Source organism: Eleutherodactylus coqui, chromosome 3 (genome assembly GCF_035609145.1).
Source record: "Eleutherodactylus coqui strain aEleCoq1 chromosome 3, aEleCoq1.hap1, whole genome shotgun sequence".
NCBI classification, from domain to species: Eukaryota; Metazoa; Chordata; class Amphibia; order Anura; family Eleutherodactylidae; genus Eleutherodactylus; species Eleutherodactylus coqui.
This window is the reverse complement of record NC_089839.1, coordinates 18,272,996-18,285,927: the sequence shown is the minus strand read 5'-3', so window position 1 is coordinate 18,285,927 and position 12,932 is coordinate 18,272,996. Positions and strand designations below refer to the sequence as shown.

The 12,932-nt window shown below is 50.3% G+C and overlaps 1 protein-coding gene across 2 annotated transcripts in view; it reads left to right on the top strand.

The window, feature by feature from the left end:
- Positions 1-12,284, top strand: part of TMEM63B (transmembrane protein 63B) — a 32,296-nt gene extending 20,012 nt beyond the window's left edge. For both annotated transcript variants that reach the window (XM_066595232.1, XM_066595231.1), the window contains 17 exons: positions 1,590-1,641; positions 1,899-2,007; positions 2,643-2,713; positions 3,081-3,161; positions 3,582-3,705; positions 3,868-4,001; positions 4,263-4,400; positions 5,493-5,646; positions 5,979-6,085; positions 6,349-6,435; positions 6,533-6,598; positions 6,894-7,056; positions 7,153-7,258; positions 8,322-8,489; positions 8,624-8,739; positions 8,872-8,952; positions 9,735-12,284. In XM_066595232.1, the coding sequence (XP_066451329.1) occupies positions 1,590-1,641; positions 1,899-2,007; positions 2,643-2,713; positions 3,081-3,161; positions 3,582-3,705; positions 3,868-4,001; positions 4,263-4,400; positions 5,493-5,646; positions 5,979-6,085; positions 6,349-6,435; positions 6,533-6,598; positions 6,894-7,056; positions 7,153-7,258; positions 8,322-8,489; positions 8,624-8,739; positions 8,872-8,952; positions 9,735-9,911 (1,934 nt within the window). In that variant the 3' untranslated portion in view covers positions 9,912-12,284. The remainder of the gene's footprint in view (positions 1-1,589; positions 1,642-1,898; positions 2,008-2,642; positions 2,714-3,080; positions 3,162-3,581; positions 3,706-3,867; positions 4,002-4,262; positions 4,401-5,492; positions 5,647-5,978; positions 6,086-6,348; positions 6,436-6,532; positions 6,599-6,893; positions 7,057-7,152; positions 7,259-8,321; positions 8,490-8,623; positions 8,740-8,871; positions 8,953-9,734) is intronic.
- The last annotated feature ends 648 nt before the right edge of the window (positions 12,285-12,932 follow it).

Genomic DNA, 12,932 nt, shown 5'->3' with positions numbered 1-12,932 from the left:
AGTGGGGGTACAGGGCAGTACCACTCCTGGCAGAGGGATAGTGGGGGTACAGGGCAGTACCACTCCTGGCAGAGGGATAGTGGGGGTACAGGGCAGTACCACTCCTGGCAGAGGGATAGTGGGGGTACAGGGCAGTACCACTCCTGGCAGAGGGATAGTGGGGGTACAGGGCAGTACCACTCCTGGCAGAGGGATAGTGGGGGTACAGGGCAGTACCACTCCTGGCAGAGGGATAGTGGGGGTACAGGGCAGTACCATTCCTGGCAGAGGGATAGTGGGGATACAGGGCAGTACCACTCCTGGCAGAGGGATAGTGAGGATACCTCGTCATGCAGTCTCCACCAGGGGTAAAGTAAAGCCCCATTTACACGCAACCATTATCATTTAGACTATGGCATATGAACAATAATCGTTGTGTGTAAATGCTCCCATAGTTCACTCTTTGGCTGAACAACGATTTTAAAGTGAGCTTAAAATCCATAGTTCAGCCAGAGAGTTGATAACACAGACAGCACGCTGTGTTTGTTATCAACAGGAGCAGCTGATTACATTGTATTCATGCAGACAGCCCTTGCGAGAACAATGAAGCTGATTGCAAAGCTCAGACTACCTGCTGTGCTCTGCAAACAGCTCCTGGAGGCTCATTTACACACAAATGAAGCTAATAAAGTGTTGATGGACATTGGTGTCCATTAACACTTTATGCAAAACGATCACTTAGACTGTCAATCTTTCGTAGTTTGGAAAGATTGTCTTTGCGTGTAAATGGGGCTTTAGGATACAGCCCACACCACAACAGGGATAGTAAGAATACAAGGCTCAACCACTTCCACTGGAGGAATAACTAGGATACAGAGCCATACCACCTTCACCAGAAGGATAGTGAGGATACAGGCCATATCGCCTCTACTGGAGGGATACTGAGGATACAGGCCATATCGCCTCTACTGGAGGGATACTGAGGATACAGGCCATATCACCTCTACTGGAGGGATACTGAGGATACAGGCCATATCACCTCTACTGGAGGGATACTGAGGATACAGGCCATATCACCTCTACTGGAGGGATACTGAGGATACAGGCCATATCACCTCTACTGGAGGGATACTGAGGATACAGGCCATATCACCTCTACTGGAGGGATACTGAGGATACAGGCCATATCACCTCTACTGGAGGGATACTGAGGATACAGGCCATATCACCTCTACTGGAGGGATACTGAGGATACAGGCCATATCACCTCTACTGGAGGGATACTGAGGATACGAGGCCATACCATCTCCACTGGAGGGATACTGAGGATACGAGGCCATACCATCTCCACTGGAGGGATACTGAGGATACGAGGCCATACCATCTCCACTGGGAAGTTAGGATACAGGGCCATACCACCTCCTCCAGGGTGATGGTGAGGCTACGGGGCCATGCCACCTCCACCATTGGGAAGAACTAATGTGTTTGAAACTTTAGTAGTGAGTATAGAGGGTGATGGCACCTCTTCTGTGGCTGAGGGGGGGTTGAATTCTTTCTTCTATGAATTCTCTACATTTCTGACCTCTCGTTTCTGATTTCCCCTAACACAGAAAACAATGCCTACAGTTTTGGGAGGACGACAATCGCCAACCTGAACGCCAGGTGAGGGTCATGTCATCCGTTACATCTACACGTGTGTTTTGCCTTCTGTCCTACACTGGACTAACATATCTGTATGTTAACACTTCTGCACCGCCATCGATCCCATGCCTGTATTTTAATACTGTTGCTCAGCCGTCCGTCGTGTGCGTCCACTGATACTTTCGCATTGTCGTCCGTGTGTCTGTGTGTAAATACTTTTGCGCCCATCGTGTGACCTCTGACTTACGTGGCCGTGACCCGTGCCTCTCTCCTCTCAGGACTAATCTGCTCTGGCTGCACACCACCTTCGCTTTCCTCTACCTGCTACTCACCGTTTACAGCATGAGGCGCCACACGTCCAAGATGCGCTACAAGGAGGACGACCTGGTAATGTGACTCGTCTGCTCCGACTGTTCTGCTCTTGTGATACCGATTGTGCTAGGGCGGGGGTGTCCTTACACCAACACACGGGGCGAGAGGGAGGTCCCCCCACTTATTTCATAGATGCCTGCATAGTTCCTAAAGCTGGGTGTGCTGCGGTAATTGGGGTGTCATCCAGCCCTGGATTAATATGTATTAGGGCCTTTGCAGGACCTCACCTGCGCAAGCTCAGGTGACTCGTCCCGTGAAACGCCGTCCCATCCACATTAGAGGGGGGAGTCCTAGGAGCAGACGCCCCCTTAGACATGAATGTCACACTAACCCCTCAGCCCATATATTATGCATCTATGTTGGGTGGGATGCGATACTGTTTATGATGCCAGGGTGGCACCGTGCTTTACGATACTTGCCCATGTCCGGAGTCATAAATACAGCGGCCATGTAACGGTCCTGCAGCATTCGGAGCTCCACATGTTGGAGTCGCGATACACGGTTACATAACTTGTGCCGGAAGGGATTGCTTGGGTAGAATCATCTGTGTATGTTCCCATCCTGTGCTCCTCCACGACTGCCCACCTGCCCCTTGTTTTCTGACCCCTTGTTACTACCGAGTGACTCTTATAAGCGTCTCTCACGTACAGGTGAAACGCACGCTCTTCATTAACGGAATATCCAAGTATGCAGAATCGGAGAAGATCAAGAAACATTTTGAGTAAGTTGGAGTCTGACGTGGGGTCTCTGGGTCAGGGGGTGGTCTTTGTCTATTGGGGTCTCTGGATCTGGGGTGGTCCTTATGTGTTAGAGGTCTTTGGGTGGGAGAGCGCTTTCTTGCATCATGGGTTCTCAAGATCGCTGGGTGGTCACTTTCATGATGGGGTTTCTGGGTTGGGGGACAGACTTTCTTTTGTGATGAGTTCTCTCTCGGGTGGTCTCCCATCACTTGATGAGTTCTATCTCAGAGCGTCTCGGGGTGTGTGAGAGGGTCCTATCGTGTGATGTGGGTCCTGGAGTTGTGGGGGCAGTCTCTGTTGTGATGGAGTGTGGTATAATGGTGTCCTTGTCCCTCCTGTCTCTGGTAGAGAGGCGTACACCAACTGCACCGTCCTGGAGGCTCGGACGTGTTATGATGTGGCCAGACTGATGTTCCTGGATACAGAGAGGTAAGGACAAGAGAGAATGAACCTGAGAGGGTCTGCTGCCCATCCAAAGTAGTCGGCCAATCAGGACGCAGCGTCGCCAAATGAGTCAGTAGTAAGCTGGACACGTGACGCGGTCTGGATTTGTGATGGATCCCGTTTGAAGGTGGTTGCCCACCGATAAAGTCTATCACTTATCCCAAGTCCGCTGATCGCTAGTCGCCCTTCGTCACCAGGAGGGCTGTGGAGCGGAGGAGTTGTATTTACTGAACACGTGTGGCAGATATGGAATCAGTGGAGTGAGCGTGCCAGGAGGTTAAAACTGGGTTCCCATAGAATTGTAGTAAGGCGGGCATCATCCCCCATATTGGTGATTGATGTTGCCCCTATGTTTCTTCTGCTCCGCGCTGAGCTCCAGTTTCTTTTACTTTCCGCTCTCCGCAGGAAGAAGGCTGAGCGCGGCCGCTTGTACTTTACTCACCTGAAGACCAGGGAGAACAAAACATCCTTCATCAACCCCAAACCCTGCGGGCATCTGTGCTGCTGCACGATCAAAGGCTGCGAGGAGGTGAGGACAGACGATGGGTAGAGTAGTAGACCAATCACTGTGGGACACGTGACTGTGCCAGCACTCCACTGCAACACTGGCGGGTTGCCCTTAGTACTTACGAGGGTGTTAGTCGTTTAGTGCCGTCTTCATGAACCATTGTCACCTCTGCTGTTCATGAAGGTGGAGGCCACGGAGTACTACACAAAACTGGAGCAGCGTCTGAAGGAAGAATACAAGAAGGAGAAGGAAAAGGTCAATGAGAAGCCCCTGGGGATGGCGTTTGTCACCTTCCACAATGAAGCCGTCACTGCCTTGTAAGTCCACTGTATGATGAGGGTCCCACCTAGGAGGACATAGTGACCCCCTTCCCCGCTCTGTGTCTGACCCTGCAGCCAACAGTGAAGACACCCCTAATGTGACCTCCTTATCCTTGAGGGTTTCCCCACCCCATGACCCACCATTCAGTACCTGTCACCCACTTGGTCCATGTACCAGGTTATGACGTTCTTCGTGCCCCTGGGCCTCCATGTATTATGGTCTGTAATCTATAAATATGGTTCTTTTTCTTCTTGCAGGATCCTCAAGGATTTTAATGCTTGTAAATGTCACGGCTGCAGCTGTCGGGGGGAACCCACATACTCCTCCTGCAGCGACACTCTGCACGTCGAGAACTGGACTGTCACCTACGCCCCCGACCCCCAGAACATCTACTGGTAAGTATGGCAGGGCTTCAGGGCTTGCAGCAGGTAACCGGGTACCATGTTCATGTAGGCCCAGGACAACTAGGAAGCAGAGCCCACGTCGTGCCCCGCGGCTGTCGCAATTACAGTAGCTCCAGTCTTGGCCATTTAAAGTGACCTTCTGGTCCTGGGAAAAACTGGGAAGGGGTATACTACCTGCTGTCGGTCTTCTCTGCCATTGTACTTCTGATCTGCTGGTTTTGGGCATCCAAGATGGCAGCTGTGATCTTTTTGTGCTTTGAACTACCTAATGCACTGCTCTCTGATTTGACCAGCGCTGGTCACGTGAAAAGCGCTGGCCAATCGGAGAGCAGGTATAGACTGCCAATGCACTAACTGTACCATTACACTGTGGGGATTAGGTAGTCTGAATGTTACATTGGGCATCTTAAACGATTGAACTCGAGACTTGGAACCAGCGAATCAGAAGACCAACAGCAGCTAATATAATAGAATTCTTCCCTCCATTTCCAGAGCAAAATTTTGACTCTGGACCGGAGCGTCCCTTTAAGTGGCTGCTTGGGGTTTAGCGAAGGCTTCCAGAGCTGCGGTGGATATAGACTTATTCAGCTCAGTCTGTGCCTGGCAGGTAACTAAAGCGTTAAAGAAAACTGTTTAGGACAGGCACCTTTTGGATGCAGGACCACTAATTGCCGTCCCGTAGTCCTACTTTGGGGAGCAGAGGGAGCAAACTCCCCCTCCCCGCTTGTAGAGGTAGTTTGTTACTAGCTGTAGTAACATCTAGCGCCGGGAAGACGTGATCCATGTACAGGGCCGGGCGGTAACATCTAGCGCCGGGAAGACGTGATCCATGTACAGGGCCGGGCGGTAACCTCTAGTACCAGGAACACGTGATCCATGTACAGGGCCGGGCGGTAACATCTAGTACCAGGAACACGTGATCCATGTACAGGACCGTGTGGTAACATCTAGTGCCGGGAACATGTCGTCCTTGTACAAGGCCGATCCTGATACCTAGTATTGATGCCAGTGCAGAGTGATTATCAGGACATTTTGTGGGTGAGCGGGTCAAGTACTGTGATGTTGACGTGTCCTTCTTCACAGGGAGCATCTCTCCACCCGTGGCTTCGTCTGGTGGATCCGCTGCCTGATTATCAATGTCATCCTCTTCCTTCTCCTCTTCTTCCTCACCACTCCAGCCATCATCATCACCACCATGGACAAGTTTAATGTTACCAAACCTGTGGAGTATCTAAATGTGAGTTTGAACAAGGGGCAACTACCTGGGTAACAGTCATGTTAGAGTGGAAAACCCTCTTGGTGTCTCATAAGAGAGTGCAATACCCCATCAGTGTCCTGTAAGCGACTGCAACTTCCTTGTGTCTTGTATGAGTGTGCAAAACCCCTTCGGTGTTCTGTGAAAGAGTGCAAGACCCCCTTGTGTCCTGTAAGAGACTGCAACTTCATTGTGTCCTTTAAAACCGTGCAACCCCTCTCGGTGTCCTGTGTGAGAGTGCAAAACCCCCATGCAGGCAGCGTCCGACTTCTGGCATCAATCACATGACTACAGTTCTCTCTTCTTTTCTGCAGAACCCCATCATCACTCAGTTCTTCCCCACCTTGTTACTGTGGGCCTTCTCCGCACTCCTCCCGACCATTGTCTATTACTCCGCTTTCTTCGAGGCGCACTGGACGAGGTACGGAGCTCACTTCGTGTTTCAGGGTGAAGGTGCAAGGGCAGAGGAAGTGAAAGGACAGACCAGCAGGTGTCACCTCCTTTAGGGTGGTGTGCCGCACTCCGCTGCCCTATATACATGCATTGATCTGTCACATACAGTATAGTATGAGTAGCCGCCCCCACAGAGGCGCCTCGCAGCGTGTAGCCACAGGCTCATGTTGTCCATGCCCGCTCTGCGAGTGGCATCCATTGCCAGTCAGTTCACTGCTTCTGTCATTACAGGTCGGGTGAGAACCGGACGACGATGCACAAGTGTTACACCTTCCTCATCTTCATGGTGCTGCTGCTGCCATCACTAGGACTCAGCAGGTGATTCACGGCTCCTGCGGTTCTCTCACCTCCATCTTGTCCCCCCTTCCTACAGCTTTTGGTAACCCTTGTCCTTCTCTCTCTGTCTACTATTTAGCCTGGACTTGTTCTTCCGCTGGCTCTTTGATCAGAAGTTTTTGGCAGAAGCGACTATAAGGTTTGAGTAAGTAACCGCTGTGATCAGTGGGGGTTACCATGGGGTCCTGACCCTTAGAAGATCTGTAAGAGGATGCCCCTTCCCCTCTTCACTGCTGCTGGGGACACCTAATCGGTGCAGCACATTGCTCTGTCCACTATGGAGTTGCACGGCATTTGCTCCTGTCCTGCTGCCCCCTGCTGGACATAAAGCATGGATCAGATGCAGAGTGCAGATTACCTTGTGTGCTGTATACAGGGTCTCTGCCATTGTGTTTGATATATACGCAGTCATGGCAGTATTTCCCGTCTGTCTCGTTCAGGTGTGTGTTCCTCCCGGATAATGGAGCCTTCTTCGTAAATTATGTCATTGCCTCGGCCTTCATTGGTAACGCCATGGACTTGCTCCGTATTCCGGGTCTGTTGATGTACATGATACGCTTGTGTCTGGCACGTTCTGCTGCAGAGCGCAAAAACGTCAAACGGGTGAGTAACAGCAGAACACTTATCCGGTTTGTTTCTGGTCATGTGATCAGTCACTGTTGCATAGTATAACTTGCGCTTCATACTTCTCACCAACAGCACCAGGCTTATGAGTTTCAGTTTGGCGCGGCCTACGCCTGGATGATGTGTATATTCACTGTGGTGATGACCTACAGCATCACCTGTCCGATCATCGTGCCATTCGGTGAGTGAATCTTCTCAAATTGGTCGCCACTTATGAGCTTCCCCAGCCGGACTCCTCCTTGGTCACTACCTAGTGAGCTGTCCAATCCCATACTGACCCAACTCTGGTCGCCATTTAATAAGCCATCCTATTGCGACCCTTCTCTGGCCACCACCTAATGAGCCATCCTGACCCCTCTGCAGCTGCCACCCAATAAGCTGTCTTGACCGTCACAAACCCAAAGGCTCTAAGCGTTGGACACGGCCACAGAGGTTGGCTTAATTCCACTGAATGTTTTAGTGCAAGGCAGGTCAGCTGCCTGGATTTTACTCGCTTATGGACCCATTTGGCCCACCAGCAGCCAAAATTGTGGTCTATGGTGTTTTATAGAGAGGAAGGACTAATAAAGGTTAAAACTTTTGTTACTAAAAATAGCACTGCTTACAAAAAGTATTTGTAACTTTTTTCTATGATGCCCCATGATGCCATATAAGACCTCTAGGGGTCATTCGCAGTGTCCTCCCTTTTTTTTTTTTTTATTTGACACTTTTTTTTGACCCTGTAGTCACTGGCAGAGCTGATCGGGGTCTGCCAGGGCCCTGCAGCTCTGTTGTAACAGGGGGCACCCGGCGGTGACGCGATAGCCGGGTCGAGTAGTGGAAGAAACAGTTCCACTTTCACTTCTTAGTACATTGCACTCATTGAGCGCTATGTACTCAGGAAAGAAGTGACTATTGATAACTTTGTTAGCAGGGGACAGGGAGACCGCACACATGTTGATGATGTGTCCTTGGTAGTAACAGAAGGGGATCTGTGTCCCCTATTCCGACATTAACAGGCAATTAATAAATATAAACAAACTACCTGGACAGGACATGCAAACAGAATACATCCTACCGCCATGACAGACACCTTGGGTGAATACCAGGATATCATATTCCATAGTACCGACGCCCCTCTTATCCCCACCTAACGAGCCGTCCCATCCCGACCTCTCCCCGGACACCAGCTAACCACCTATGGTGTTCTGACCTCTCCCTGGTATGGCCCATGTGTCTGATGTGGTGACTCTCTTGGCGTGCAGGTCTTATGTACATGCTACTGAAGCACCTGGTGGACCGCTATAACCTGTACTACGCCTATCTGCCTGCTAAGCTGGACAAGAAGATCCACTCCGGGGCGGTGAGTCAGGTGGTGGCAGCGCCCATCCTCTGCCTCTTCTGGCTGCTGTTCTTTTCCACGGTCAGGACTGGTGAGTGGAGTGACGTTGTGGTGACCTGGCGCTGCCCGTCATGTGTTTGGGGGGTGGATTTTCTCCTAATACAGAGGGGCATCCTGTAAAATGAGTGGCGTCGGGAAGATAACTCCTGGTCTTGTGTTCCGCAGGGTTTGTGGCGCCCACCTCCATGTTCACCTTCGTCGTCCTGGTGATCACCATCGTCATCTGCTTGTCGCACGTCTGTTTTGGACACTTCAAATACCTTAGTGCTCACAACTACAGGGTAAGACTAATGGTGGCCGCCTCCTGTGTGATGTCGGCAGTCTGGGCACCACATTCTGTTGTTCTGTAGCGCTCCTTCTTCTGTGTTACAATTATAGCTGTTTCTATTCCCCATCTAATTGTCCTGCAACAGATCGACCACACGGAAGTGAACGCTGTTGACGGGACACAAAACGGCCGCCCACCATCCAACGCCTCTTCTCAGAAGTCAGCGGTGAGTCTTCTGCCTTCGACTATGAGCAGCCATTATCGCGTTGCATAAGACTTTTCCAATGCACTTTTATAATATGGTGATGCCAGCTGGATGAGGGTTAGGTATAAATGGCCGATGTTGTTTTACTAGCCACACCCACTGCCGAATCCCCCCCCCCCCCCCATTCCTTTGGTGATAGAATAAAAGTTGTAAAAAAGTTTTAAAGTTAAGTTCCCTAAATTTGTGCCCCAACGGGCTCTTTATCCACGGACTGAAAGGCCGGGTGCAAGCGCAGAAGCTGGGGAGGGCCCGGAAAATTAAAAATCTCATTGCTCCTGGCCACCAAAGATAGCCGAGAGCCTGGAGCAGTGACCGAGGGCCATGGGGAGCAGTCCCTGGTCACGTGATTGCCGTTATCCAATGAATAGCGTCGGTCATATAACAGTTAAAGTTGCATCTCCCCTCACCAATGCAATCCAAACTCCAATTGGGGTATTTTAAATGCTGGTGTCAGCATTAATAGCATTTAAAGGGTTAACGGCGGTCTTCTGGTAAACATTGATCGGTGCTGTTACTGGCGAGTGTCAGCTGTCAAAGACAGCCGGCACCCACTGTGTATGGAGCAGGCTCAGCTTCCAGGCCTGCTCCATACTTGCCCCACCAGCAGAGGGCATACATGTACGCCCTTTAGTGTTAAGGGTCTAAAAGTGGTTGTATGACTAGGCCGTCCCCGTAATCGGGGCTGCACAACTCGGCCACCACTTTTGGGTCTCTCAATTGCTTTTACTCTTGTGTCCCTGCAGAAATACATCGCTCAGGTTCTTCAGGACTCTTCTGCGGACAGCGAACCGGCCGGCGACGGCGAGGATGCGGAGGAGCAGGGGTCCCAGGACGAAGAGATGATCAATGCGGACAGCACGCAAGACGCAGAGTTCCAGTCGTGTGAGGACAGTCTCATCGAGAACGAGATCCACCAGTGACGGCAGTGTGCTGGAGGGGCGCAGTCACCGGTACTCACCCTGCAACCTTTCATCATCTCCAGTGACTTGTGTGCCAGAGGGGGAGGGGTCCTGCCCTCTGGATGATGAGGCAATAAGGCATCGGGAGCTGGCAGCAGCGTGCACCCCCTAGACTGACATTGCTGGTCTGCCACTGCCCCTAGAACTTCATGTGTGCACAGACGCTGCCTGCTGTCTATATGTTCTGTGTTCGCTACATCCGTGCACTCGCGCCGTGTCTGCTCTATGTTCTGTGGAAAACTACTGCTGTTCCGAGCGGATGGGGGTGGCACATGGGGGAGGGGAGGGCGGCACAGCACATGGTGTGGGAGGGGGGGTAGGTACCAAGCACAGGGGCGCCGAGGACTTTACACTGCTGTGTCGGGGGTTATGCTGCAGACGGTGCGGTGTAATAGGGCCAGTATAGCGGATGCGTGTGTTCAGTGGTGTGGTTGTGGTCGTACGCTGTACGAGTGTATATGCAGCAGTGCTGCTGGTGCAGTGTGTCGGTGCATGTGTTGGCGTGTAGCTGGGTGTGGCTGCTGTATAGGTCATGTACATTTGTTAGTATTATTGCATGTTTTTTTTTTTCCTGCAGCAGGGTAGTATACTAATACTTTTGCACCCCCTGTGCGTGCTGCCCATCTTGCCTCCCTCTTATCTTGCTGTGCCAGCCCCCTTCTCTCCAATCTATGGTGACACTAAACCTCCCCCATCCCTGCCAGAGCTGGACTCCTCCTAATACCTTGTACAGAACATGCTCCGCCTCCAGGAACACTCTACCCTGGGAGGGGTTAATCTCCAGAGACTCCAACTCCTTTGCACTGACTTGGCCCTGGTGACCCTATGCTGAGTGGCTGCCCCCTCCGCCGTGGGACTCCTGTTGTATTTTAACTACAATGGTGTAAGACGGTAACCCTGCACGGGTGCGCTGGGCGGAGCCGCGTCTGGATCCAGGACTTGTATTTAATATGTATGTTGCCCAACTTTATGCCGCCGTTTCATCTCAAACCACACCCAACACTAAGCCGAACCCCTCTCCAAATGTGTAACCGACCAGCTAAAGTTCTCTACTCCTGGATTGTCGCTTTCTGATTGGTTGACTGAAAACCTTGACCACACCCCCGAGGTTCATTATCATGATTATATGAAGGAAAGGGACAAAAGCAATGCCCCATCCGCATCTCGCGAGTTTGGATGGGTATTGGCGCAGCTGTACTGTCGCACATCCCGTGATTCTGTGTGCTGTAGTGATGGCACTGATTTCTGTTTCTGATGGCCATGTCCTCCATCATGAAGGAGGTGGGGGGGGGGCTGTAGATGGTCGCACGCTGCAGAGGGCAGGATTACCACATCGGATGTTCTCTCTGTTGTGGTTTTTGGATTGTAAAAAAAATTTCTTATTGTATGAATTGCAATTTTTGATATTGAATTGTAGGGATCGCCGACCGGACGCTGGTGGTATGGGCGGAGAAAACATGACCGCGAAATACCCCTGTGGGCGATAATACCCAACTAATATTGGTCAATGCTGTGAAAGAATAAATGACCCCACTTAGGGCCATTATCTGATTATGAGGGGGGAGGGGTGTCTAATACCCTAATCACAGGATCGACTGGATATTAGTGATTAGTGGATTGTCCTTTTTTAATTATAGATACACAGATTTTTACTGCCCCTTTAATAACATAGATTATAATCTTTGCTGTCTGATCATGAGAAAACAACGGACGCCAGTCCACATCTCCTTAGTACACTGAGAGAAGCTCAGTGATTAAAACACTATGGCTTGTACTCCAGTTACAGCCAAAGCTGCAGGTACAGTTCTGCTGTTACTTTGTTTTTATATTCCGGTCCCAGCTAGAGCTGCGGTGCAGGACTTCCCATCTGCTTATGGTCTAGCAACAGATTTTTCCCACAATGCCAGCTACATTATAAGGGAAGAGGTGGTGACAGCACCGCCCTTCATTCCAAGTAACAGGATGGAACATGGCAGAATTGTGACTGCAGCTCTGGAAGTTGTTGGAGTTCTGAAATAGCATCACATGTTTTATATAATCACTACATGCTAATTAGCAAGTTACAGCTCTAAATGACTGCACTATTTCTGCCGTCCTAGCACCTCCCCTGAGGTTCTTGTCCCTCCCCTGAGGTCTCTTATTCTGTGCAATGTTCCCAGGAGAGGTAAGGACTGTATGATAGGATTGTGTAGGAGCGACCGCACTGGACGTGTAGCATAGAGCAGAAGCCACTGTCCTCCATGATGTGTTCTGTGTGTAATTCTCTGCACAAACTGCGGCCGTGTACATTTGTATAAAAAAAAAAGAAAATAAAGAGCTGTTGTTGCACTCGGCCATTACTGTGTGACCACATGATCCTTGCATGTCTGAACTGGCCCGTAATGTTCCTACTGTAAGATGTCTGTATGCTTTACAGTACAGATAATATAGTAGATGTGACCTGCAATCCTATGTAAAACCAGAGGGGAAAAAAATGAGAATGTTTTTTATTTCTGCAGGCACCACTAGGGGGAGCTCCATGTATATTGTGTTATTATGAAGACTAGTGTGAGCGGTATTAATCCATTTACAGTAAGTACCTGAGCTCTGTAACAAAAGATTAAGCTCCCTATAACATATTCTAAAACGCATTACCGCAGAATGTTGAATCCCTTTCATTAGAAAATGCATCATACGGAGCTCCTCTGCCATTACAGTTCTGCCCAGGACTTCCTCTCCCACATTTACCATGCTGCCTTTCAAGCCCCACTCCAATCAGCTGTGTGCTGCATATAGTAACTAGCAGTGTCTCCATGTCCCTTTTACTACAGAAGCCAAATGCCTAACAACAGGCAGTGGATTTCAAAGGTGTTGGAAGGGAGACCCCTAGTGGTAGCAATTTTAAACTTGATTTTCAGTGGTAAAAACCCAAAAATTTTTTTGCAAGTACATTACAAGATTGTTTTATAAACACGCTGGCTGTCGGCTGCGCAGAAGTTGTGT